The sequence below is a fragment of the Pelophylax lessonae genome (genome assembly GCF_965119305.1).
Source record: "Pelophylax lessonae genome assembly, chromosome: 1".
Classification (NCBI taxonomy): domain Eukaryota; kingdom Metazoa; phylum Chordata; class Amphibia; order Anura; family Ranidae; genus Pelophylax; species Pelophylax lessonae.
In genome coordinates this window covers 123,397,749-123,419,079 of record NC_138768.1, presented here as the reverse complement: position 1 = coordinate 123,419,079, position 21,331 = coordinate 123,397,749, and the positions used below count along the sequence as shown (strand labels likewise).

Below are 21,331 nucleotides of genomic sequence, written 5' to 3'. Positions count from 1 at the left end.
GCCATTTGAAGCGAAATTTGCACTGGGCTACTTTTCCGAGGGCGGTGGACCATTTTTCAGAGGGCATTTGACCGGAGGCGTGGAGGCATTTTTTTTTTTTGTTTGTGCTGCCTCACTGTTTTACCCTCATAAAAGTCTGCATGCCTGCACTGTAACCTGGCGCATTTCACACAGCTAAGGCACAGCCCCATTTGGTGGCACAGGTTGCGTTTGGCGGGCACTATGGTCTGACAGTTGCAATATGAGATGATTTCTCTTTTGTTCATTGACGGACACAGCTCCTGTCATTCTTGACCATCGGGTTATGTTGACCCCTACAGGAGTGGGACACTAGGCAGAAAAAAACTTCTGGCTACACCCATGGGAAGTCCCAGGGGGTATACTCCCTCTTCCTGCTATAGTCACTCAGTTTTTTTTCTGCCTAGTCAGGAGTAGGGACCTAGTTCCTTGCTGGGATCTTTGGTCCTGGCAAAAATTTTTAGATAGGAAATTTTTTCCTCCTGGATTTTTCCTGTGAGCTCACGGATGGACCTCACAAAGGGTTGTCCTCTTCCTCTGCGATCATTTCCAGATGGATCAGACTGACGGTGGTTCAGGCCTATTCCATCAGGGGTCAGGTTCCTCCTTTCCCTGTCAAGGCGCACTCTACTAGGGCGCTAATGCAGTTCAATTGCCTGCCCTTTTCACCCAATTCTACTTTTTCCTGATCTCAAGTGTAAACCAGGCCTTAAAGTACAGTGATACCTCGGTTCATGAACTGACTCCTGTCATGAACCGAATTGGTCGTGAATCGAGGCACATTTTCCCATAGGGTTCAATATAAATCCGGTTAATCCGTTCTGACTTTTTTTTTTTTTTTTGTTTTTGAAGCACAAAAATATGAAACAAATTACAATACACATTAGTACAGTATAGTAATGTATACAGAGAGAACACTAACCTTGCTTGAGATGACTTCTGGCATGGAGGGAGGCGGGTGGGAGGCGCTTATTGTTTGGAGGGAGAGTCCCCCTCCATAAGGACATCAGGGGGATCTCCTTCAGGAGTTTCCTCTCTCCTTTTGTCTCCTAGCTGCAGGCTCAGTTTTGCTGAAAAATCTGTCTGTCCCTTGTCTCTTCCTGCGCCACATAACCCTCCGGATATGAGAGACCACATTATCATTCATGAGATTTAACACTCTGTTCGTGACAGTTATGTTGGGGTGGTGCTTTTCAAAAAAAAAATCATGGCACTCATTCTATTTTTGCATAATGGATTTTATGGCATCACTGCTAACCTCCTCCCTTTCTTCCTCTTTCTCAAGAAGTGCCTTCTGCTGCTCACTGTGGAGTTCAGAAAGTTCTTCTGTGTTCAGCTCCTACCTATGTTCCTCAACAAGCTCTTCCACATCAGCACCATCAACGTCCAGACCCATACTCTTGCCCATGGACACAATTTCCTCTACCACTTCTGCATCAGACCCTTCTAAGTCATGTTCACGTTCAGTGACACATTCTGGCCACAGTTTCCTCCAGGCTGAATTTAGGGTTCGGGGAGTGACTTCTTCCCAGGCTTTGTCAATGAGGTTAATGCAGTGGACAACATTGAAATGTTTCTTCCAGAAGTCTTTCAAAGTCAAGGACGTCTCTTCAGTGACATTAAAACACCTAGTGAAGAGCGCCTTTGTGTACAGCTTCTTGAAGTTGCAGATGACTTGCTGGTCCATGGGCTGCAGAAGTGGTGTTGTGTTGGGGGGGAGGAACTTTACCTTGATGAAGTCATACTCAGCATCCATATCATCCACCAAGGCTGGAGGGTGTGCCGGGGCATTGTCCATCAGAAGAAGGCACCTTTCAGGCAGCTGGTTATCAGAAAGATATTTTCTGACGGTGGGTGCGAACACCTCATGCAGCCATTCCATAAACAATTGCCTTTTGACCCAAGCTTTGACATTGGCTCTCCACATGACGGGCAGTCTGGCCTTGTTCACATTTTGTTCCCGAAATGCACGAGGAGTCTGAGAATGGTACACCAGTAGTGGTTTAATTTTCAGATCGGCGCATTCGTTGGCACACAGCAAAAGGGTCAATCTGTCCTTCATGGGCTTATGCCCTGGTAGTGACTTCCTCCTGCGTGATATAGGTTCTGTTCGGCATTTTTTCCCAGAAGAGCCCGGTTTCATCACAGTTGAACACTTGTTGAGCAACGTATCCTTCGGTCTTCATGAATTCTTCATGAATTCCACAAATTCTAACTTGTAGGCTTCTGCTGCGGCCTTGTCAGAACTGGAAGCCTCACCATGTCTAATCACACTGTGGATGCCACTTCTGCGGAATTTTTCAAACCACTCCCTACTGGCTTTAAATTCGTCACTTGTGCACTTGTAGAGGGGCTTCTTTGCAGTAAATCACTGTGCAATTTCCTGGTATTCTCACAGATCATAGCTTCACTAACGCTATCACCTGCCAGCTGTTTCTCTTTCAACCACACCAACAAAAGTTTTTCCACCTCTTCCAGCACTTGCGTCCTCTGCTTGGTTAACATTGTTACTCCTTATGCAACATCCGCTCCTTTGATGGCGGCTTTGTTTTTTAAAATAGTCGAGATGGTTGCTTTGCCATCTTGTACTCCGAGGCCAGATCAGTCACACGAACGGCTCAATAGTTATTTTATTCACAACCTTGCTGTCACCTTTACTACTGCTCTGCAATTTCTTTTTGCCACCATGCTTGGGCTGCACATTCTTGTCACTTGCACTTCCACTTGGCACATTGTCACTTGCACTTCCACTTGGCACATTGTCACTTGCACTTCCACTTGGCACATTGTCACTTGCACTTCCACTTGGCACATTGTCACCTGCATTGCCGTTCTTGTCACCTTCATTGCTGCTCCACACTTTCTTCCACCATGCTTCTTGGGAGCCCAGTACAGTAAGCACTCAAATGGGTGAACTGTACAATACAGTAAGAGTATTGTACAGAAGTACTGTACAGTACGGTACTGTATGTTCTAAAAAGCACAACAAAAAGCAAAAAGTCACTGAAAGTGTCTTCACAGTACTCACAGTACTTCTTTCTGTGTCTCTTCTTCTCTCCACGATCTTCCTACAGGAAGTCACGACCATGTGACAGCCTGGAAATAGCATTGAAATGGCCGCGGCTCCTGTTTGTGAACCGGAGCATATTTTTATGAACTTTTCTGTTCGTGAACCAAGTTGTTCGTGAACAGAAGCGTTCTTGAACCGAGGTATCACTGTACATATGTTGCTTAGTGTAAAGCAGATGTAATTGAAAAGATGAAGAGTAGTGCTGCCTCTTTTGTAATGCTTATTATAGACAGACCTGATGGTTGGTTGGAAGCCTTAAAGAGGAGCTCCTATCCTTTTTTTGTTCTTCTTTTTTTTTTTTTTTTTTGTCATGTAAACATGAACTTTTGGTAACAAATCGATGTAATGCCGTAAAATGGGTTCTTATAGAGTCCTCTTATCTTTTTGTTTTTTCTTTTGCTAGTGGTGTGGAGTTTGACTTGAATGTAAACAATGTTGTGGGAATCAGAAACACATTCCTTCTTCGAACCTATGCACAGAGTAAGTAAATTTTCCTCTTTGTAAAAGTGAGACCAATGATGGGGGCACGATTCCTCCCACTGGCGCCAGTGATGGGGCACGATTCCTCCCACTGGCGCCAGTGATGGGGCACGATTCCTCCCACTGGCGCCAATGATGGGGCACGTTTCCGCCCACTGGCGCCAGTGATGGGGCACGATTCCGCCCACTGGCGCCAGTGATGGGGCACGATTCCTCCCACTGGCGCCAGTGATGGGGCACGATTCCTCCCACTGGCGCCAGTGATGGGGCACGATTCCTCCCACTGGCGCCAGTGATGGGGCACGATTCCTCCCACTGGCGCCAGTGATGGGGCACGATTCCTCCCACTGGCGCCAGTGATGGGGCACGATTCCTCCCACTGGCGCCAGTGATGGGGCACGATTCCTCCCACTGGCGCCAGTGATGGGGCACGTTTCCTCCCACTGGCGCCAGTGATGGGGCACGATTCCAAACACTGGCCCACAGTCCAGCCACCTAAAATTGGTAGGATACTAAAGTGGACCTTTGCTTAGAAATTTTGGAGACCCCTGGCTTAGGTGCCCCTAAATGTTGAGGCTTTAATGTCCTGAAACTCCAAAATACTGTGTTCATGTAAGGGTTTAGTCTGCTCTGCCTTTTGTTCCATTGTCAAGCAGCTGTACATACAGACAGTTGACTGTACTAACAAAGTCTTCTCCATATATCTTCTATAATGTATTGATAACATTGGTAGCGGTAAGTGAAAGTTAATCAGACTTTCTCCCTCTGATTTTACAGTAGAGAGCCGTGTTCGTCCTTTAGTTCTGGTTGTTAAGAGGTGGGCCAGTCACCATGGCATAAATGATGCCAGCCGTGGAACCCTGAGCAGCTATAGTCTTGTTTTAATGGTTTTGCACTATTTACAAAGTAAGTAACTCCTCTCATTTCATGGTGTTTTTTGTAGATAAATGTGCACAGCAGGTGCTCTTCCTCTGTGCAGAGCTTTGTCTGGGAAGTGAAGAGTGTGTTGGCTGGATCTTGTGTGGGCTGAGTCTGATCCTTTTCTCCCTGTGGGCCTGACTGTTACTCACAGCTGTTAACTGACTCTGCAGCAGAACAGTCATCATTAGTGAAGAAAGGCGCTGTTTGCATGATTAGCCATACACAGGAGGCGAAAGGGCTTTGTGGAAAGATGAACAGGGAGTGGGCTAAAATGAGGGGGAAGACATCTCTGCAGAGTCCTAAGCTACACCTCACATCATATTGAAATCCTGGATTGCGCTTGTTCATTGTCTATCAAAATTTCAATATCTAATTTAAAGAAGATATAGGCGTGCGATCTGTAGAATTTGTGTTCTATATTATTACAATAAACAGTTGTACCTTTTAAATCTTTATAATAAAGGTCAGGATAATCCATAGAGTATTGTGGTATTTGCAGTTGTAAGAACCATTTGTCATGAGCCTTAACATGGTGCACTACCGAAATGGGTCTGATAGGAAATACATTATATTGTCAAAAGTATTGGGACGCCTGCCTTTACATGCACATGAACTGTAATGGCATCCCGGTCTTAGTAGAGTTCAGTATTGAGTTGGCCCACCCTTTGCAGCTATAACAGCTTCAACTGTTGTGGAAAGGCTGTCCACAAGGTTCAGGAGTGTGTCTATGGGAATGCTTGACCATTCTTCCAGAAGCGCATTTGTGAGGTTAGGCACTGATGTTGGATGAGAAGGCCTGGCTCGCAGTCTCCACTCTAATTTGTTCTATCTGGTTGAGGTCAGGACCCTGTGCAGGCCAGTCAAGCTCCTCCACCCCAAACTCACTCATTTATGTATTTATGGACCTTTCTTTGTGCACTGGTCCAAATTATTTGGTGGGGGGGGGGGGGTTATGGTGTGGGGTTGTTTTTCAGGGGTTGGGCTTGGCTCTTTAATTCCAGTGAAGGGAACTCTTAAGGATACATAATCATTTTTGACAATTTCATGCTCCTAACATTGTGGGAACATTTTGGGATGGCCCCTTCCTTCTCCAACATGACTGCGCACCAGTGCACAAAGCACCTGGTCCTCCTACCTATGTACAATAGGAGTTACTTTGGTTTCTATATTTCAAAAATAAAAAAGTTTTTTTACCCCTTGACACAGACTTAACTCAATTATGCGGTCTTCTTCTTCAAGGGGTTGTACCGGGGTGGTCCTGGTACCGTTTTTTTTTAGAGCCGATGGTCAGCTTTTTTTGTAATAACCGATGTGGCTAATTCCTCTAAAAAAAAATACCTGACACGTGACTATTACTGTCACAAGGGATGTTAACATTTCTTGTGACAGCAATAGAAACTGTTTAAAAAAAAAAATAATTCAAGGGACAGTGTAAAAATAAAATATAAAAGAAAAAAAAAGTTTAAAGCGCCCCTTCCCTCCGTGCCGGCACGCAGAAGCGAACGCAATACTTAAGTTGCACCCGCAAATGTAAACCGTTCAAATCACACATGTGAGCTATCACTGTGATCATTAGAGCAAGAGCAATAATTCTACCATTAGACCACCTCTTTAACTAAACTGGTAACAGTTAAAAAAAATTTTAAGTGTCCCCTATGGAGATTTTTAGGTACCGTAGTTTGTCGCCATTCCACGAGTGTGCCCAATTGTGAAGCATGACATGTTAGGTATCTGTTTACTCGGCCTAACCTCATCTTTCACATTACACAGAAAAATTGGGCTAACTTTACTGTTTTTTTTTTTTTTTTTTTTATTAAAGTGTATTTTTTCTCCTTAAAAGTGCGTTTGAAAGACCGCCGCACAAATAGTGTGACATAAAATTTTATTCTCTAGGGTCTCTGCTAAAAAAATGTATATGTTTGGGGGTTCGAAGTATTTTGCTAGCAAAAAAATACTGATTTTACCTTGTTAAAACAAGTATCAGAAAAGGGCTTCGTTGTCAAGGGGTTAATTTATGGTCTACTTGGTTATCACCCTTACTAGACTCTTCCTCTGTTTCCTCTCCATAATCAGTCAGTTGACCTGCTTTATCCTCCCTTATTCTTAATGAGACTGGATGTTCTTCCTTGTTAAGTGGTGTTCTCTGTTTTTTTTATTTGCCCTCTGGGGGTTCACACGTGTTGATATCCGATGTTTACGGATCTACTCTTTATACAGTAATGTACACTACTATCCCAGCTACAATATATTGTGCTACTTGGGTATATCGAGATGCTTAAGCGCACTGCTGATCTGTACCAGAACTGGTATACAGGTGCATTTCAAAAAATTTGAATACCATCAAAAAGTTAACTTATTTCAGTAATTCAATTCAAAAAGTGAAACTCCTATTTTATATAGATTCATTACACACAGAGTGATATATTTTAAGCATTTTTTCTTTTTAATTTTGATGATTATGGCTTACAGCTAGTGAAAACCCAAAATTCACTATCTCTTAAAATTACAATATTACAAAACCAGTAAAAAAAGGATTAATACAGAAATGTTGGCTTACTGAAATATATATACATTATAGTATGTACTCAATACTTGGTCGGGGCTCCTTTTGCATGAATTACTGCATCAATGCGGCCTGGCATGGAGACAATCAGCCTGTGGCACTGCTGAGGTTTTACGGAAGCCCAGGTTGCCTTGATAGCGGCCTTCAGCTCGTCTGCATTGTTGGGTCTGGTGTCTCTCATCTCCCTCTTGACAATACCCCAGGTCAGGCCAAATCAAGCACAGCGATACCATGGTCATTAAACCAGGTACTGGTACTTTTGGCAGTGTAAGCAGGTGCCAGGTCCTGCTGGAAAATGAAATCCGCTTCTTTATAAAGTTGGTCAGCAATTTCCTGGTAGAGGGCTGCGCTGACTTTGGACTTAATAAAACACAGTGGACCAACACCAGCAGATGACATCATTTACTGACTGTGAAAAATTCACACTGAACCTCATGCAGCTTGGATTCTGTGCCTCTCCACTCTTCCTCCAGACTCTGGGACCTTGATTTCCAAATTAAATTAAAAATTTACTTTAATCCAAAAAGAGGACTTTGGACCACTGAGCAACAGTCCAGTCCTTTTTTCTCTTTAGCCCAGGTAAGACGCTTCTGACGTTGTCTCTGGTTCAGGAGTGGCTTGACGCAAGGAATGCGACAGTTGTAGCCCATGTCCTGGATATATCTGTGTTGTTGTTGCTCTTAAAGCACTGACACCCACCGTAGTCAACTCCTTGTGAATCCCCCCCCCCCCCCCCAAATTCTTGAATTGCATTTGCTTCACAATCGTCTAAAGGCTGCAGTGATCTCTGTTGCTTGTGCACCTTTTTTCTGCCACACTTTTTTTTCTTTTCACTAAACTTTCCATCCATATGCTTGGATACAGCACTCTGTTAACAGCCAGCTTCTTTAGCCATGACCTTTTGTGACCTACCCTCCTTGTGCCAATGACTGTCTTCTGGACAACTGCCAAGTCAGCAGTCTTCCCCATGGATTGTGTAACCTACTGAACCAGACTGAGAGGCCATTTAAAGGCTCAGGAAACCCTTACAGGTGTGAGTTATTTGGCTGATTAGAGTGTGACACCAAGTCTACAATAGAGATTGGCTCAGGCGTGCTTGGGATCGCCTGAGCCCATCTAGGACACTGCACATGGCTAATCGCAGGCAGTGAGACCTTTTCGGATCTGTGCAGCTGTGGGTCAGAAATTTCTCACTGCCTTTTAATTAGCCCCGTGCAGTGTCGGCTTCCTGGCGGGATCGGGCAGGTGGGATACCGAAACATGCCCGAGTCCAATTCTAGTCTACAATATTGAACTTTTTCACAATATTCTAATCTTCTGAGATAATGACTTTTGGGTTTTCACTAACTGTAAGCCATATTCATCAAAATTTTAAAAAAAGAAATGCTTGAAAAATATCTGTGTGTGTGTGTGTGTAATACATCTGTATGAGTTTCACTTTTTGAATTTAATTACTGAAATAAACTTTTTGATATTGTATTTTTTTTTTTATATTGTTGTTGTTGTTGTTGTTATTATTATTTGATGTTGAATCTTTTTGTTTTGTAAACCATGCTAAAAAATAGGGATCGACCAATATCTTTTTTTCTGGGCCGATACCAATACCGATTTTTCTGGCCACCCTTCAGGCCGATAGCCGATATTAGGTGTGGATATTCTGCACTTTTAAAGTTTTTATTTTTACACTGTCCTTTTAAAAAAAACATCCCTTGTGACCGTAATAGGCAGGTACAACCACTTGAAGAAATATTGGTCATATCGGCAACCTTGTGGCCGATACTGATGCTTCAAAAAAAAAAAATAAAAAATATCGGCCCCACCGATAATCGGTCAAACCCTACTAAAAAAAACTAATAAATACTGCCTAATTAAAGAAAAAAGAACCATTTGTGGTCTGAGCAAACATTTAAAGCAGTAGTAAAAGGTGGTGGGTATGGGCAATAATCATATAATGTGCAAGTATGCTATGAAATGCTTGTGTCTGAGTGTGTGCTCTTCCAGCATCGTGACACCCCAGCTCCCCATATCCACTCTGTCCCATTAGTGCCCTTTTTTCTTCCTCTTGTGGGTCTGAGGTCTTTTTGCTTTGCCCATTCAGCAGGCACTGTTGATGTAACTCTCGCACAAATGCGCTTGAGTACCATTATTTCAGTACCTGGATCAACTGTACTGTGTATTCATATTTACCTAAAGAACCTGCCTGCTGGCAAATTCTTTTTTGTTTACTTAAGCTTTAAAGTTATGCTAAAGGCAGATTTTTATTTATTTTTTCTTTATTTTTTTTTTCTATGACAAATATGTTTTACTTACCTGCTCTGTGCAGTGGTTTTGCACAGAGCAGCTCTGATCCTCTTTTTTTCGGGTCCGCTGCTGGCGCTCCTGGCCCCTCCCTCCTGCCAAGTTCCCCCATAGCAAGCGTTTTCTATAGGGGCACCTGAGCTTGCTCCCGAGCAGCTGCTCTGTGTCCAGTCACATACCCAGTGCAGCCCCACCCCTACTTTCTCCTTATTGGTTTACTAGCAGTGATTGACAGTAGTGGGAGCCAATAGCTCCCATTGCTGTCTCAGCCAATGATGAGGAAGAGACCTGGGAGAGCCGCTGTCCTTATGCATATTGCTGGATCGAGATGGGGCTCAGGTAAGTATTGGGGTGGCTGAGGGGGGAGCTGCACATTAAAGGTTTATTATCTTCATGTATTGATTGCATGAAGTTAAAAAAACTTGAGCCTTTGGCATACATGGTTGATTTGTGCTATATTGATCATCACCCATGAATAATTAGGCGCACACAATGGATTTTTATTATAGTAATTGATTATTAATCAATTACACAGTGTTAGTGGCTCCATGTATTGATGTCTGCGATGGCTAGTGCTTTCAGGCAGAGGTCAGCAATTGCAGCCCTTGTACTTTTCTTGGTTTACTGTTTACTTTATATCTTAGGGGCTTCTTTATTAACTTGCCCCTGCCATAGTTCTGGCGCTCTGTCCTAACATAGCTTTGAATATTTCGATCTTTATACTATAGTACTGAATAAATAAAAAATCTAATTGGGAGTGTCTGCTGCTGGTGTGTATATTTGGAATCTTAAGAACAGACATCTCACCACCAGAGTCCTCGAACGACAATACCCACAAAAGTAAACCTTGCCAAAACGAGTAGAAAATTTTGACTTTCTCTTTCGTTCATTGATGGACACAGCTCCTGAATCTTCTTAACCATTGGGTTATACTGCCCCCTACAGGAGAAGGGCACTAGGCAGAAAAAAAGCTTGACTACGCTTATGGGCAGTCCCAGGGGGTATACACCCACTCTCGGCTATAGGCACTCAGTTTTTTCTTCCTAGTCAGGAGTAAGGACCTAGTTCCTTGACGGGATCTCTGGTCCTGGCTATTTTTTCATTTCAAATGGATTTTTTCCTCTTTATTTTTGTTCCTGTGAGAACTACAATCAAGTGCCTGACTGGGCAACAAACTGGATAATATAGATCCTTAGAGTCCCCCCAGTCTGGCCAGCGAGTGCGTGCAGACCGCAGCTCCGCACTAGGTCGGCCGTGACATAGCCCCACTGAACGGAGGCTGGCCTGTGAGTTAAACGTCTCGCGAGGACGCATACGAACTGGCTTCGGTCTGAGTCGCAGCATTTACTCCTGGCCCAGCAGCACCCACATTACCTTGGACTGGTGTCCTGTCCGGAGCGGTGCCCACCATGTTCCTGATGTGGTAAGTAGCTGTCCCCCCACTACCCCTGGAGGGTTTTTGGGGTTAACGTGGGCCCTTCCCTGGGGTGGTCGGACCCCCGGGTTCCCCTCTCTTCCCCCAGTCCCTCTAAAATTTTGGTCACTGTGGGTCTTTCGGCCTAGGACAGGGATGTCCTCTGGGCTTCCTGCGGCAGTTGTTGGGCTGGAGGAGCAGATGTTTTTACCATCCGTGGTTATGCAACTCACGCGGCCGGATCTGGTCAAAAATTTAGGCCGCGGCTCGCCGGAACCTATTAGAGGTGATGTGAGACAGCCCCTGTGAGGATGGCTGAAGCCACTGCCTCCCTTTTGGGCATCCACCTTTCCCTCCGCTGCCCCTTGGTGGTCGGCTACGCTGGGGCTCGCGCCCTCAAAAGTTTAGGCTGTGGCTTGCCCCTACTAGGCCATGTGGCTGAGTTAGGGGCAGCCTCAGCAGGTTTAGCTGAAGCCCCCACTCTTCCTTTGAGCATCTGCCCGGCTGACGATCTGTGCAATTGTGGCTGGGCCCCCACAAAAATTTGGGCTGCGGCCTGCTGGGCCATATGGTCAGCTTGGCGTGGGTGGCACTGTGGGGGAGCTTCATTTTTAATGACTGTCTTGCCGCCATTATTTTGTGGGGCACCTGCCTTGTTTTAGCGAGGTAACCCTGAGGATTTACTGTGTAAAAGGTGTACGGTCTCACCTGTTGTGGACTCGCCAGTTTCCAGGTCAAATTGAGTTACCTTCATCCCAGTTGAGGAGTCCCCGACCTTTACAGGTCCAGCTAATAAGAAGGGGGATGCTCTGGCCCGCCATATGTGCACTGTGGCTGGTTTGGCAGTTAGGCTGGTAATTACTATTGCCCTGGTGTCATGAACTCGGACTGGGCTAAGCTTTTACGCCAGGACCTGGAGGGAGAATAGCTCCACCCTGTCTTTGCGGAGCTGGCGTACTGGTTGGTCCAGGAGCTACAGTTTGTCTCTGATGCCTCTTTGGATGTGGTTCCATTGATTTCTAGGCTGTCTGTATCAGCAGTGGTCCTTCGGTGTATTGTCTGGCTGAAATGCTGGTCTTCGGACTAAACTTCTAAGAAGGCCTTATCTGATCTCCCTCTTGTATGGGGCTCCTGTTTGGGGCTTCCTTGGATGACATTGTTAAGGGTCTCACAGGGGGAAGAGTACTCTTCCGCAGGCTACCAAGGGCAAGGAGCCCCGTCGTAGATGTCCCCAGATCACTCACGGTGTCTCTTTGGGGCAGTGCAAGACTTGTTATTTCAAGGGGTGATTGTTCTGGTTCCGACTTCGGAACATTTTCAAGGGTTTTTACTCAAACCTCTTTACAATCCCCAGGAAGGAAGGCGAGGTACGTCCGATTCTGGACCTCAGGGCGCTAAGCTGCTTGGTGCGAGTACAGAAGTTCCGTATGGAGTCCATTCACAAGGTAGTGACGTCCCTACATAAGGGAGATTTCTTCTCACTTCTTTCAACATCAAGGACGCCTGCCTGCACATTCTAATATGTGCTGGTCGCCAGCGCTTTCTCTTTTGCCGTGGACGAAAAGCATTACCAGTTTGTGGCACTGCCCTTTGGTCTCGCCTCCGCACCTCGGGTCTTCACAGGAGTGTATGCCCCCAGTGATGGTATTTTTTTTGAGTCAGCAGGGGACCGCGATGCTGGGGTACCTGGACGATTATCTTCTGGAAGCGGAGTCTCTGACTGTTCTGATGGACTACTGGAGATTGCTCTGCAAACTCTGAGGGAGTTTCATGGGATCCTAGACATTCAGGAGTCTTCTTTGGTTCTGTCCACAAAAAATGGCCTATCTGGGTCTGACTCTGGACTCGGCCTCAGACAGAGGGTTTCTTCCTCAGGGAAAAACTCCAGACATTGCAGGAGGCAATTCAGCTTCTGTTCAGCAGTCATCCCTCCGGGCTTGCATACACTTGCTGGGCCTGATGGTGGTGGCCACTCTCAAGGCGGTCTGTTTGCACAGTTCTGCACAAGATCTCTGCTAAAGAGATTCTGGTAAAATTGGGCATAAATCCACGGTCTTAAGAGGTGGCTTTGCTCTCTGGTTCTTCTCCTGTACTCGACGATTGTCTACAGATGCCAGCCTGTCTGGGTGGGGAGACGTCCTCAGCACAGATGTGCTCGGAGTGTCTGAACTCTGGCCGAGCCCAGACTGCCGATTAGTGCAATCAAACTCCGAGCAATCAGACTTTGTCTGGCTCATTGGACATTCGTCTTGAGGGGTGGCCGGTACGAATTAATTTGGACAATACTATGGCCGTGGTCTATGTCAATCGCCAAGGGGGCACAAGAAGTGTACTGAAGGCTCGGTATGTAGCCTGGCATTCTAAGGTGGGCTGACTGATTCATTCCAGCCCTCCTAAACGTCTGCCATGACTCCTGTGCAGGATTCATGCAGAAGGGAATCCGGTTATTCCAGTGGCTCCATTCTGGTCTTGCCAGTCTTGGTATGCTGATCTGGTAAGGCTGGTCGCCGATGCGCTGTGGGGGCTTCCTCTCAGGAAGGATCTACTGTCTCAAGGACCAATCTTTCATCATGCTTTTACAGTCGTTGGCTTGAACGGCTTGGCTGTTGAACACCAGGTGCTGAAGAGTGGAGGTTTGTTTGAATCGGTGATTCCTATGCTGTTAAAAGCTTGGAAATCTGTCTTGAGGAAAATCTACCATCGTACGTGGAAGCCGTACATTGTGTGGTGTGAGTCTCTTGGGGTTCATCCTCCTTCTCGGTGGATCGGATCTAACCTTCCTTCAACGGGGGGTTGAACAAATATTGGCCTTGAGTACCATCAAGGGCCCCAGGTATGGGGTTTTGGCCACACACATGACCTTTGGTCACACGCTCCCTAGTGCATACCTTTTTTCTTCAGGGTGTCTGACATTTGGTTTCTTCAGTGCAGGCTCCGTTGCCACCCTGGAATCCTAATGTGGTGCTTTCAGCTCTACTGAAGCTTCTCTTTGAAAATATTCGGGCGGTTTCCCTGCTTACTTTGCCCAAGAACGTGGATGCCTTTGGTGACCATCACCTCTGCATGCTGGGTGCCGGTACTGATGGCGTTATTCTGTCGTTCACCTTATGGTGCTTCACAAGGATAAGGTGGTGCTTTGCCTCTGTCCGTCATTCCTTCCTAAGGTGGTCTCTGACTGTCATTGTAATGAAGACGTGTTGCCTTCCCTTTGTCTCAGGCCTAAACATCTGAAGAAAATTGCATGGCCTGGATGTGGTTCAGGCAATTAGGGTGTACCTGGCAGCTACAGAGTCTTTAAGGAAGTCAGGCTCTTTTTGCGCTCACGAACGAACCTCACAAAGGGTTGTCTGCCTCTTCTGCGACCATTTCCAGATGGATCAGACAGACGGTGGTTCAGGCCTATTGCATCAGGGGGCAAGTTCCTCCGTTGGCATCGGCCACCTGGTCGTTGGTGCACACTTTTACAAAGTTATTTAATAAAAGTGGTTGTGTTGCCATCTGCAGATGCTTCTTTTGCCAACAAGGTTTTGCTGGCTGCTGTTTAAAGGACCTGGTCCTCTTCGAGGATGTATTGTTTTTCAGGTGAGCTTCAGTTGTTTAGCCTTGGGAAAAAAAAATTTCTGATGTTTTCCCACCCCTCATGTTTAACACTGCTTTGGGACGTCCCAATAGTTAAGAAAAATTTAGGAGCTGTGTCCGGCAATGAACGAAAGAGAAAATGGGATTTTTGACTTACCGTAAAATCATTTTCTCTGATGTTCATTGACCGACACATTACCCACCCCTCTGTGGAGTTAGCTTTCTTCTGACACTGTAACAAAACTGAGTGCCTATAGCTGAGAATGGGTGTATACCCTTTGGGACTGCCCTTAGGCATAGTCGAGCTTTCTACTGCCTACTGTCCTACTCCTGTAGGGGGCAGTATAGCCCAATGGTTAAGAAGATAATGAGCTGTGTCTGTCAGTGAACCTCAGAGAAAAGGTTTTTACCGTAAGACAAAAATCCATTTTTTTTAACCACTGCAACTCCTTGGATGTACATAGTACATCCGAGAGCGAATTTTTAATCACTACCTCATGGCTGCACTAGCAGCCATACACTAGTGCTTGTCTTGTTCAGCTGGCTTCTTGCTGTAAAGGAAAAGTGATGACTTTTACAGTGCTAGGAGTACAGTTCCTCCCTCCGCCAGCCCCCTTACCCCATAATTTTTGGACTCAAAGGGGGTCAGGATGGCAAGCTGGAGGAGACAGAGGAATCATTCCTCTATCTCCTCTGTGGTGAATGAAGCCAGAAGTGACAATCAATTTAGTCTTTTACAGTTTCAGAGCTGTTATTCTTTGGCTGTTACAGTCAGGGAAGCAGCTAACCAAACATGGGCTGTGTTTGGTTACATGCTTTGGATACCTTGAGGTGCATTAGACCCCTAATGTCTCCATACAAAGTACCTGTCAAATGACCAATTATTTCTCATGATTTCAATAAAGTGAAAAAAAAAAATTCTATAATTAAAAAAAAAAACATACCCTCCATTGCCCTGCACGCACACCTACAAATTGCGCATAGGGTGTGCAAATATCTGTAAACTGATTGCACCACATATGTGAGGTATTGCCTTGAACGTCGGGTGAGAGCAATAATTCTAGTGCCATTGCTCACAGTTGACTCTAAACTGAGCAGTAAAGGCTTTTAAAGCGTCTATGGAGATCTTGGGTACCATCGTTTTTTGCAATATAAATGGGCACGCAAAATTTAAAACTTGACATGTTTGGTATCGACTTTTATATTTTACCAAATTGGGTGTTATGCTTTTTACTAAACTTCATTTTAATATATTTTTTCCTGAAATATGCATTTGATGAACAGTTGCACAAATGTTATGCAACATAAACAATTGCAACTACTTTTTTTTTCATTCTGCAGAGCCCCTACTTTCAGAAAATATATAATGTCCTGGGGGTTTTAGATAATTTCATGGCCAAAAATGCAGATTGTTTACATGTGTGCAAAAAAAACTAAAGAAAATGCACCCACACTGGACTACTCCATAATTTGTATGTTACAATTTGGAGTAGAAATTACTTTAATTGTGATTTCTACTGTACCTAACTTTAACAGTTTGAAGGCACAAAATATTTTTCTCTGTCGCTCATTGACAGACGTAGTCCTCCTTGATTAATATCAACTCGGGTTATACTGCCCTCTACAGGAGTAGGACTAGATAGGAAAGAAAACGTTCTGGCCACACCCTAGGGGCAGTCCCAGAGGGTATATCCTCTCACTTCCTGCTACAGCAAATCAGTTTTTTTCTGTCTAGTTAGGAGTAAGGACCTAGATTCCTTGCTAGGATCTTCGGTCCTGGCAGGATTTTTTTAGAAATGCTTTTTTTTTCTCCAGTGTTCCTGTGAGATCTTCAAGCAAGTACGCTGAAACTGAGCGACGGGCTGGATGTTGAGATCCAGTGGTCACCCCAGTTCAGCCTACGAGCGCGTGCAGGCCATAGCTCCGCGCTGGGTCGGCCGCGACATAGTCCCATCGGACGGGGACTGACCCTGCGAGTTAAACGTCTCGCCTGGACGTCAATGACCAGTTGCAAACTGGGTCACGGCGTCCGTATTGGTCGACAGCCCCCCCACCCCGGTGAAGAGGGGTTCTGTCAGGAGTTGGCGCCCGCCTGGTTCCGGTATGGTGAGTAGAATGTTCCCCCTCTCCCCCTGTCGGGTTTGTTGGTGGACGCGGGCCCCTCTCTGGGATGGTCGGACACTCAGTTTCTGGGTCCCCCCTCTATCCTATAACAGGTCACAGATCCCCCAATTTGAGCGTGATTTTGTGAATAAGAAACCAGGAGGCTTGGTTTGGGAGCTGACTATCTAAAGTCACTATATGAGTGTAAGGGTGACTGAAGTCAGTGGCAGACTACTAAAAGGCATTACTATTGAGGTATAGAGGTATCCTACCTGTCACAGTGTGTATACAGGCCGATGCCTATGCCTGAGTTACTGCATCCGCAGGTCGCCATCCCTCCAGAAAGCTGGTCACTTCCACAGGCCGAGCGCACACTCCCGCAGGCCGCACAGGCCGAGCGCACACTCCCGCAGGCCGCACAGGCCGAGCGCACACTCCCGCAGGCCGCACAGGCCGAGCGCACACTCCCGCAGGCCGCACAGGCCGAGCGCACACCTCCCCAGGCCGCTGCTAGTTTGCAAGCCGCCGCTATCCTACACAGGCCGCCGCCATTTTCCTGCAGATCGCACAAGGCCGCCATATTGGCGTAGCCTTGTGTCTCTAGCATGGGGGCGGCCATGTTTGAGGTGACCAAACACCTCGTGGAGTAATTGGGAGGCGCTGGAAGGAGTGTAAAGGGGCGGAGCCGCCTCCTTGGCCCAGGGAAAGCAAGCCAAAGACTTCCTGTCTGTAACAGACAGTGCTGGAAGCAAGTTGATAAACTTCTGTGCATCAGGTGAGCCTTGGGGTCTCTCTCTCTCTCTTTCTGAGGGGTCCAAGCAGGTAGACTGAGGGGCGCTATTGCGCTGGGGGACTGAGGGGCGCTATTGCGCTGGGGGACTAAGTGAAAAAAAAAAGAAAAATTTTTTTTCTTGCAATTAATTTTTTTGTGTTTGCTGGCAAGTGTCTTGTTACATGAACCCTGCCACACATGTATCCCCACCTGATCCCCTCGGGGTGGCCGCAGGACCCTCCAGTACCCCACTTGTGATGATGCATTATCAGCAGTTTTGGAGTCTTTGGTATCCCAGGTGGAGGTAGCCTGTCAGGGACGGGGGTCAAGAAGAGCGACCCCCGCCTACCCCTATGTCATCTGATACTTCAGATACGGATTCTGAGCTGGTCATTGCAGCCCCTTTTTCTGGGGTTGTTGTCTCAGGTACGGTCTCCTCACAGTGAGGAGGACGCTTCTGCCTCCGCCATAGCACAAGAAGCGTTGGTGGAGGCACTAGTTGTGTCTGTCCGGGAAACCTTAAATCTTGAGATTACACCGGCAGAGGTAGCGGAGACTCATATTCCTTTTTTGGTACTAGCAAGCCTACCAAAATGGTGAAGGGTTTCCCTTGCCCAAATGGGGTCGTCCGTAAACGAGCCCCTGCTATTTCCAAACGCATTGCTAGGCGCTATCATTTTGAGGAATCCCTCATTACTAAGATGGACGGCACCACCAATAGTGGACTCACCGATTTCCAGGCTAAATAAAGCCACTGTTATCCCGTTGGATTGACAGAATGGACCCCACCCATCTCTAGGGTGGGGGGACGTCTTCACCGGTTTCCGGATCCAGGGCTTTCCAGAATCCCGGATAAAGGGGTTCGCAAGGTCATATGGTCGGGATACAAGATCGAGTTTCGATCACTTCCACCGGTGCGATTCTTCCCTTCCAATATTCGACATCCCCGGGTCGCTTAAAAAGCTTTGCGGGGGACAGCTTGATGCAACAAGCAGTGGTAGTTCCCATTCCTTGGAGGAGTTCTAGTCGAACTTGTTCACAATGCCCAGGAAAAATGGCTAGGTGCGTCCAATTCTGGTCTTGGAAGAGATGGAGCCCATCCATACAGTGGTGGCCTCCCTGCATAAGGGGGGATTTCCTGGCGTCCATAGACATTTAGGATGCCTATCTTCATATCCCCATCTTCGCAGGACATCAGCGTTTTCGTTGCTTTTCCCAAAGATCATCCCTGGTTCCCACCAGGAGACTGAACTATCTGGGCCTAATTTTGGATACATCCTTGGCAAGAGTGTTTCTCCATGCGGAGAAACTCCAGATTCAGTCAATGATTCGGATGTTGCTGTCCGTCAACTGGCTGGGATTGATGGTCGCCTCCTTAGAGGCAGTACCGTTTGCCTAGTCTCATACCCGAATTCTCCAAAGAGGAGATTCTTCTCATATGGAATCGGAATCCCGATTCCCTGGACAATCGGATCCGATTGAGCGAGCGGACCAGGGAGGCTCTGGTCTGGTGGCTTCAGTCTCCGATGCTCAGCCAGGGGAAGTCATTTCTTCTGATAAATTCCAGGTTACCGATAAATGTGTTGGAACTGAGAGCGATCAGATTTTGTATGATTTTACTGGACCGAGCAGCTCCAGGGCAGCCCGGTTCGGATCCAATCGGACTATGCCACGGTCATGACTTATGTCAATCACCAAGGGGCACCAAGAGTGCCCTGGCGGCCATAGAAGTGGCCAACATTCTTTATTGGGCGGAACAGTTGTTCTAGCTCTCTCCGCGATATTTATCCCGGGGGTGGACAGGCAGATTATCTCAGCCGTCAGATTCTGGATCAAGAGGAATAGTCTCTTCATCCAGAAGTATTTCACCAGCTGTCCCTTCATTGGGGCACCCCGGATATGGATCTGTTGGCAGGTCGGCTCAACAGGGCTCGCGCCCGCGATCCTCTAGCGGACGCAGCAGACGCGCTGAGCGCCCCGTAGGGGCAGTATCAGCTATTGTATGTCTTCCCCCCTCTCAAGTTGCTGCTGAGATTTCTCCGCAGGATAGAGGTGGAGGGAACTCCAGTTATCCTGGAAATTCCGGGCTGGCCTCGTCAAGCCGGGTACGCCGACTTAGGCAGGCTAGTCGCGGACGCTCCTTGGAGACTTCCTCTCAGGGAGGATCTGCGGTCTCATCGTGCTTTACAGGCGCTGGTTTTAACGGCCTGGCCATTGAGACCCAGTTACTGAAGGACAAAGGATTGTCAGCTTCAGTTATTCCTACTCTAATTAAAGCAAGGAAAGCGACTTCCAGCAAAGTCTATTATCGCACATGGAAGGCTTATATTGCGTGGTGTGAATCGTTGGAGTTTTTCCCCCACGTACCTATTCGGTGACCCGAATCTTGGCTTTTCTGCAAAAGGGGGTTGAGCAGAAACTATCCTTGAGCACTATCAAGGATCAGGTTTCAGCGTTAGCAATCTTCTTCCAGAAGCCTCTGGCTACTCATTCCTTGGTGCGGAATTTCATCCAGGGGGTGCGGCACTTGGCTGCGCCAGTGCGCGCGCCCTTACCGCCCTGGGATCTTAATTTGGTTTTGTCGGTTCTGCAGAAACCTCCCTTTGAAAATATCAGGGAGATTCCCTTGCTTACATTATCCCAGAAGGTGGCCTTCTTGGTGGCTATCACTTCTGCACGCAGGGTGTCAGAACTGGCTGCATTATCATGCCATTCCCCATATCTAGTGGTTCATAGGGATAAGGTAGTTCTTCATCCGAAGCCATCCTTTCTTCCTAAGGTGGTTTCAGATTTTCATCTGAATGAAGATATTGTACTACCTTCCTTGTGTCCGAAGCCCAATCATCCTCGGGAATGTGCGTTGCATTCCTTGGATGTGGTTCGGGCAATCAGGGTATACCTGAAGACTACGGAATCATTCCGTAAAACGGATTCACTTTTTGTGATCACGGATGGCCCCAGAAAGGGGTTGCCTGTATCTGCCGTGACTATCTCCAGATGGATCAGACAGACGGTGGTACAGGCTTATTCTATTAAGGGTCGGAATCCTCCGTTCCCTGTTAAGGCGCACTCCACTCAAGCGCTCAGTACTTCCTGGGCCTACCGCCATCAGGCGTCAGTGGTCCAGGTGTGCAAGGCGGCTACCTGGTCGTCGGTTCATACCTTTACAAAATTTTATAAAGTTGATGTGATGGCATCGGCTGATGCCTCATTTGGCCGCAAGGTTTTGCAGGCCGCAATTTGAGGAGACCGGTGGTCTACCTCGAGGGTTTTTTTCCATTGGATTTTCAGTTGAGTCTCATCTTTTGATTGAGCCTTTAAAACTTCTAGTTGGCACCGGTTGGGCCTTCTAGATTGGATTTTGATTTCCATTATCCCACCCCTCATTTGTGGCACTGCTTTGGGACGTCCCGAGTTGATATTAATCAAGGACTACGTCTGTCAATGAGCGACAGAGAAAAATGGATTTTTGTAAGATCTTACTGTAAAATCCTTTTCTCTTAAGCTCATTGACAGACGTAGTACCCGCCCCTCTGTTTTCTGAGTTGGGTTGGGGTAAATTCTCTAAACACTGCTTTGTGACATAACTGATTTGCTGTAGCAGGAAGTGAGAGGATATACCCTCTGGGACTGCCCCTAGGGTGTGGCCTGAACGTTTTCTTTCCTGTCTAGTCCTACTCCTGTAGAGGGCAGTATAACCCGAGTTGATATTAATCAAGGAGGACTACGTCTGTCAATGAGCTTAAGAGAAAAGGATTTTACGGTAAGATCTTACAAAAATCCATTTTTACAGTGCACAAAAATTTTAACCAAGCAAGTCCCTACCAGATTTGTACATCTACATCCTACAATTTATTTGCCTGTTGTCAGTGGGAACTCTCAGTAAATAAAGACAAGTGTTTCCACAGGTTTTTGGCTAGACTGAAGTCTGGGCCTCTCAAAGACATTTGGGATCTTGGTGTTTTACCATTCCAGTAGCTGTATTTTTCTTGTCCTGCTGGGATATTAACCTCTGTTCCACTATTTGGTCTCTTGCTGGCTGAAACAGGTTTACTTAGAGAAATGCCTGTTTGGCTGAATCTAGATTTCCCTCAAGCTTGATGAATTTTCCAT

At 46.5% G+C, this 21,331-nt stretch overlaps 1 protein-coding gene across 1 annotated transcript in view; it reads left to right on the top strand.

Annotated features, from left to right (window-relative positions):
* TENT2 (terminal nucleotidyltransferase 2) overlaps positions 1-21,331 on the top strand; it is a 121,470-nt gene that overhangs the window by 70,772 nt on the left and 29,367 nt on the right. The window contains exons 8-9 of the mRNA XM_082268484.1: positions 3,492-3,568; positions 4,346-4,474. Coding sequence (XP_082124610.1) covers positions 3,492-3,568; positions 4,346-4,474 — 206 coding nt within the window. The remainder of the gene's footprint in view (positions 1-3,491; positions 3,569-4,345; positions 4,475-21,331) is intronic.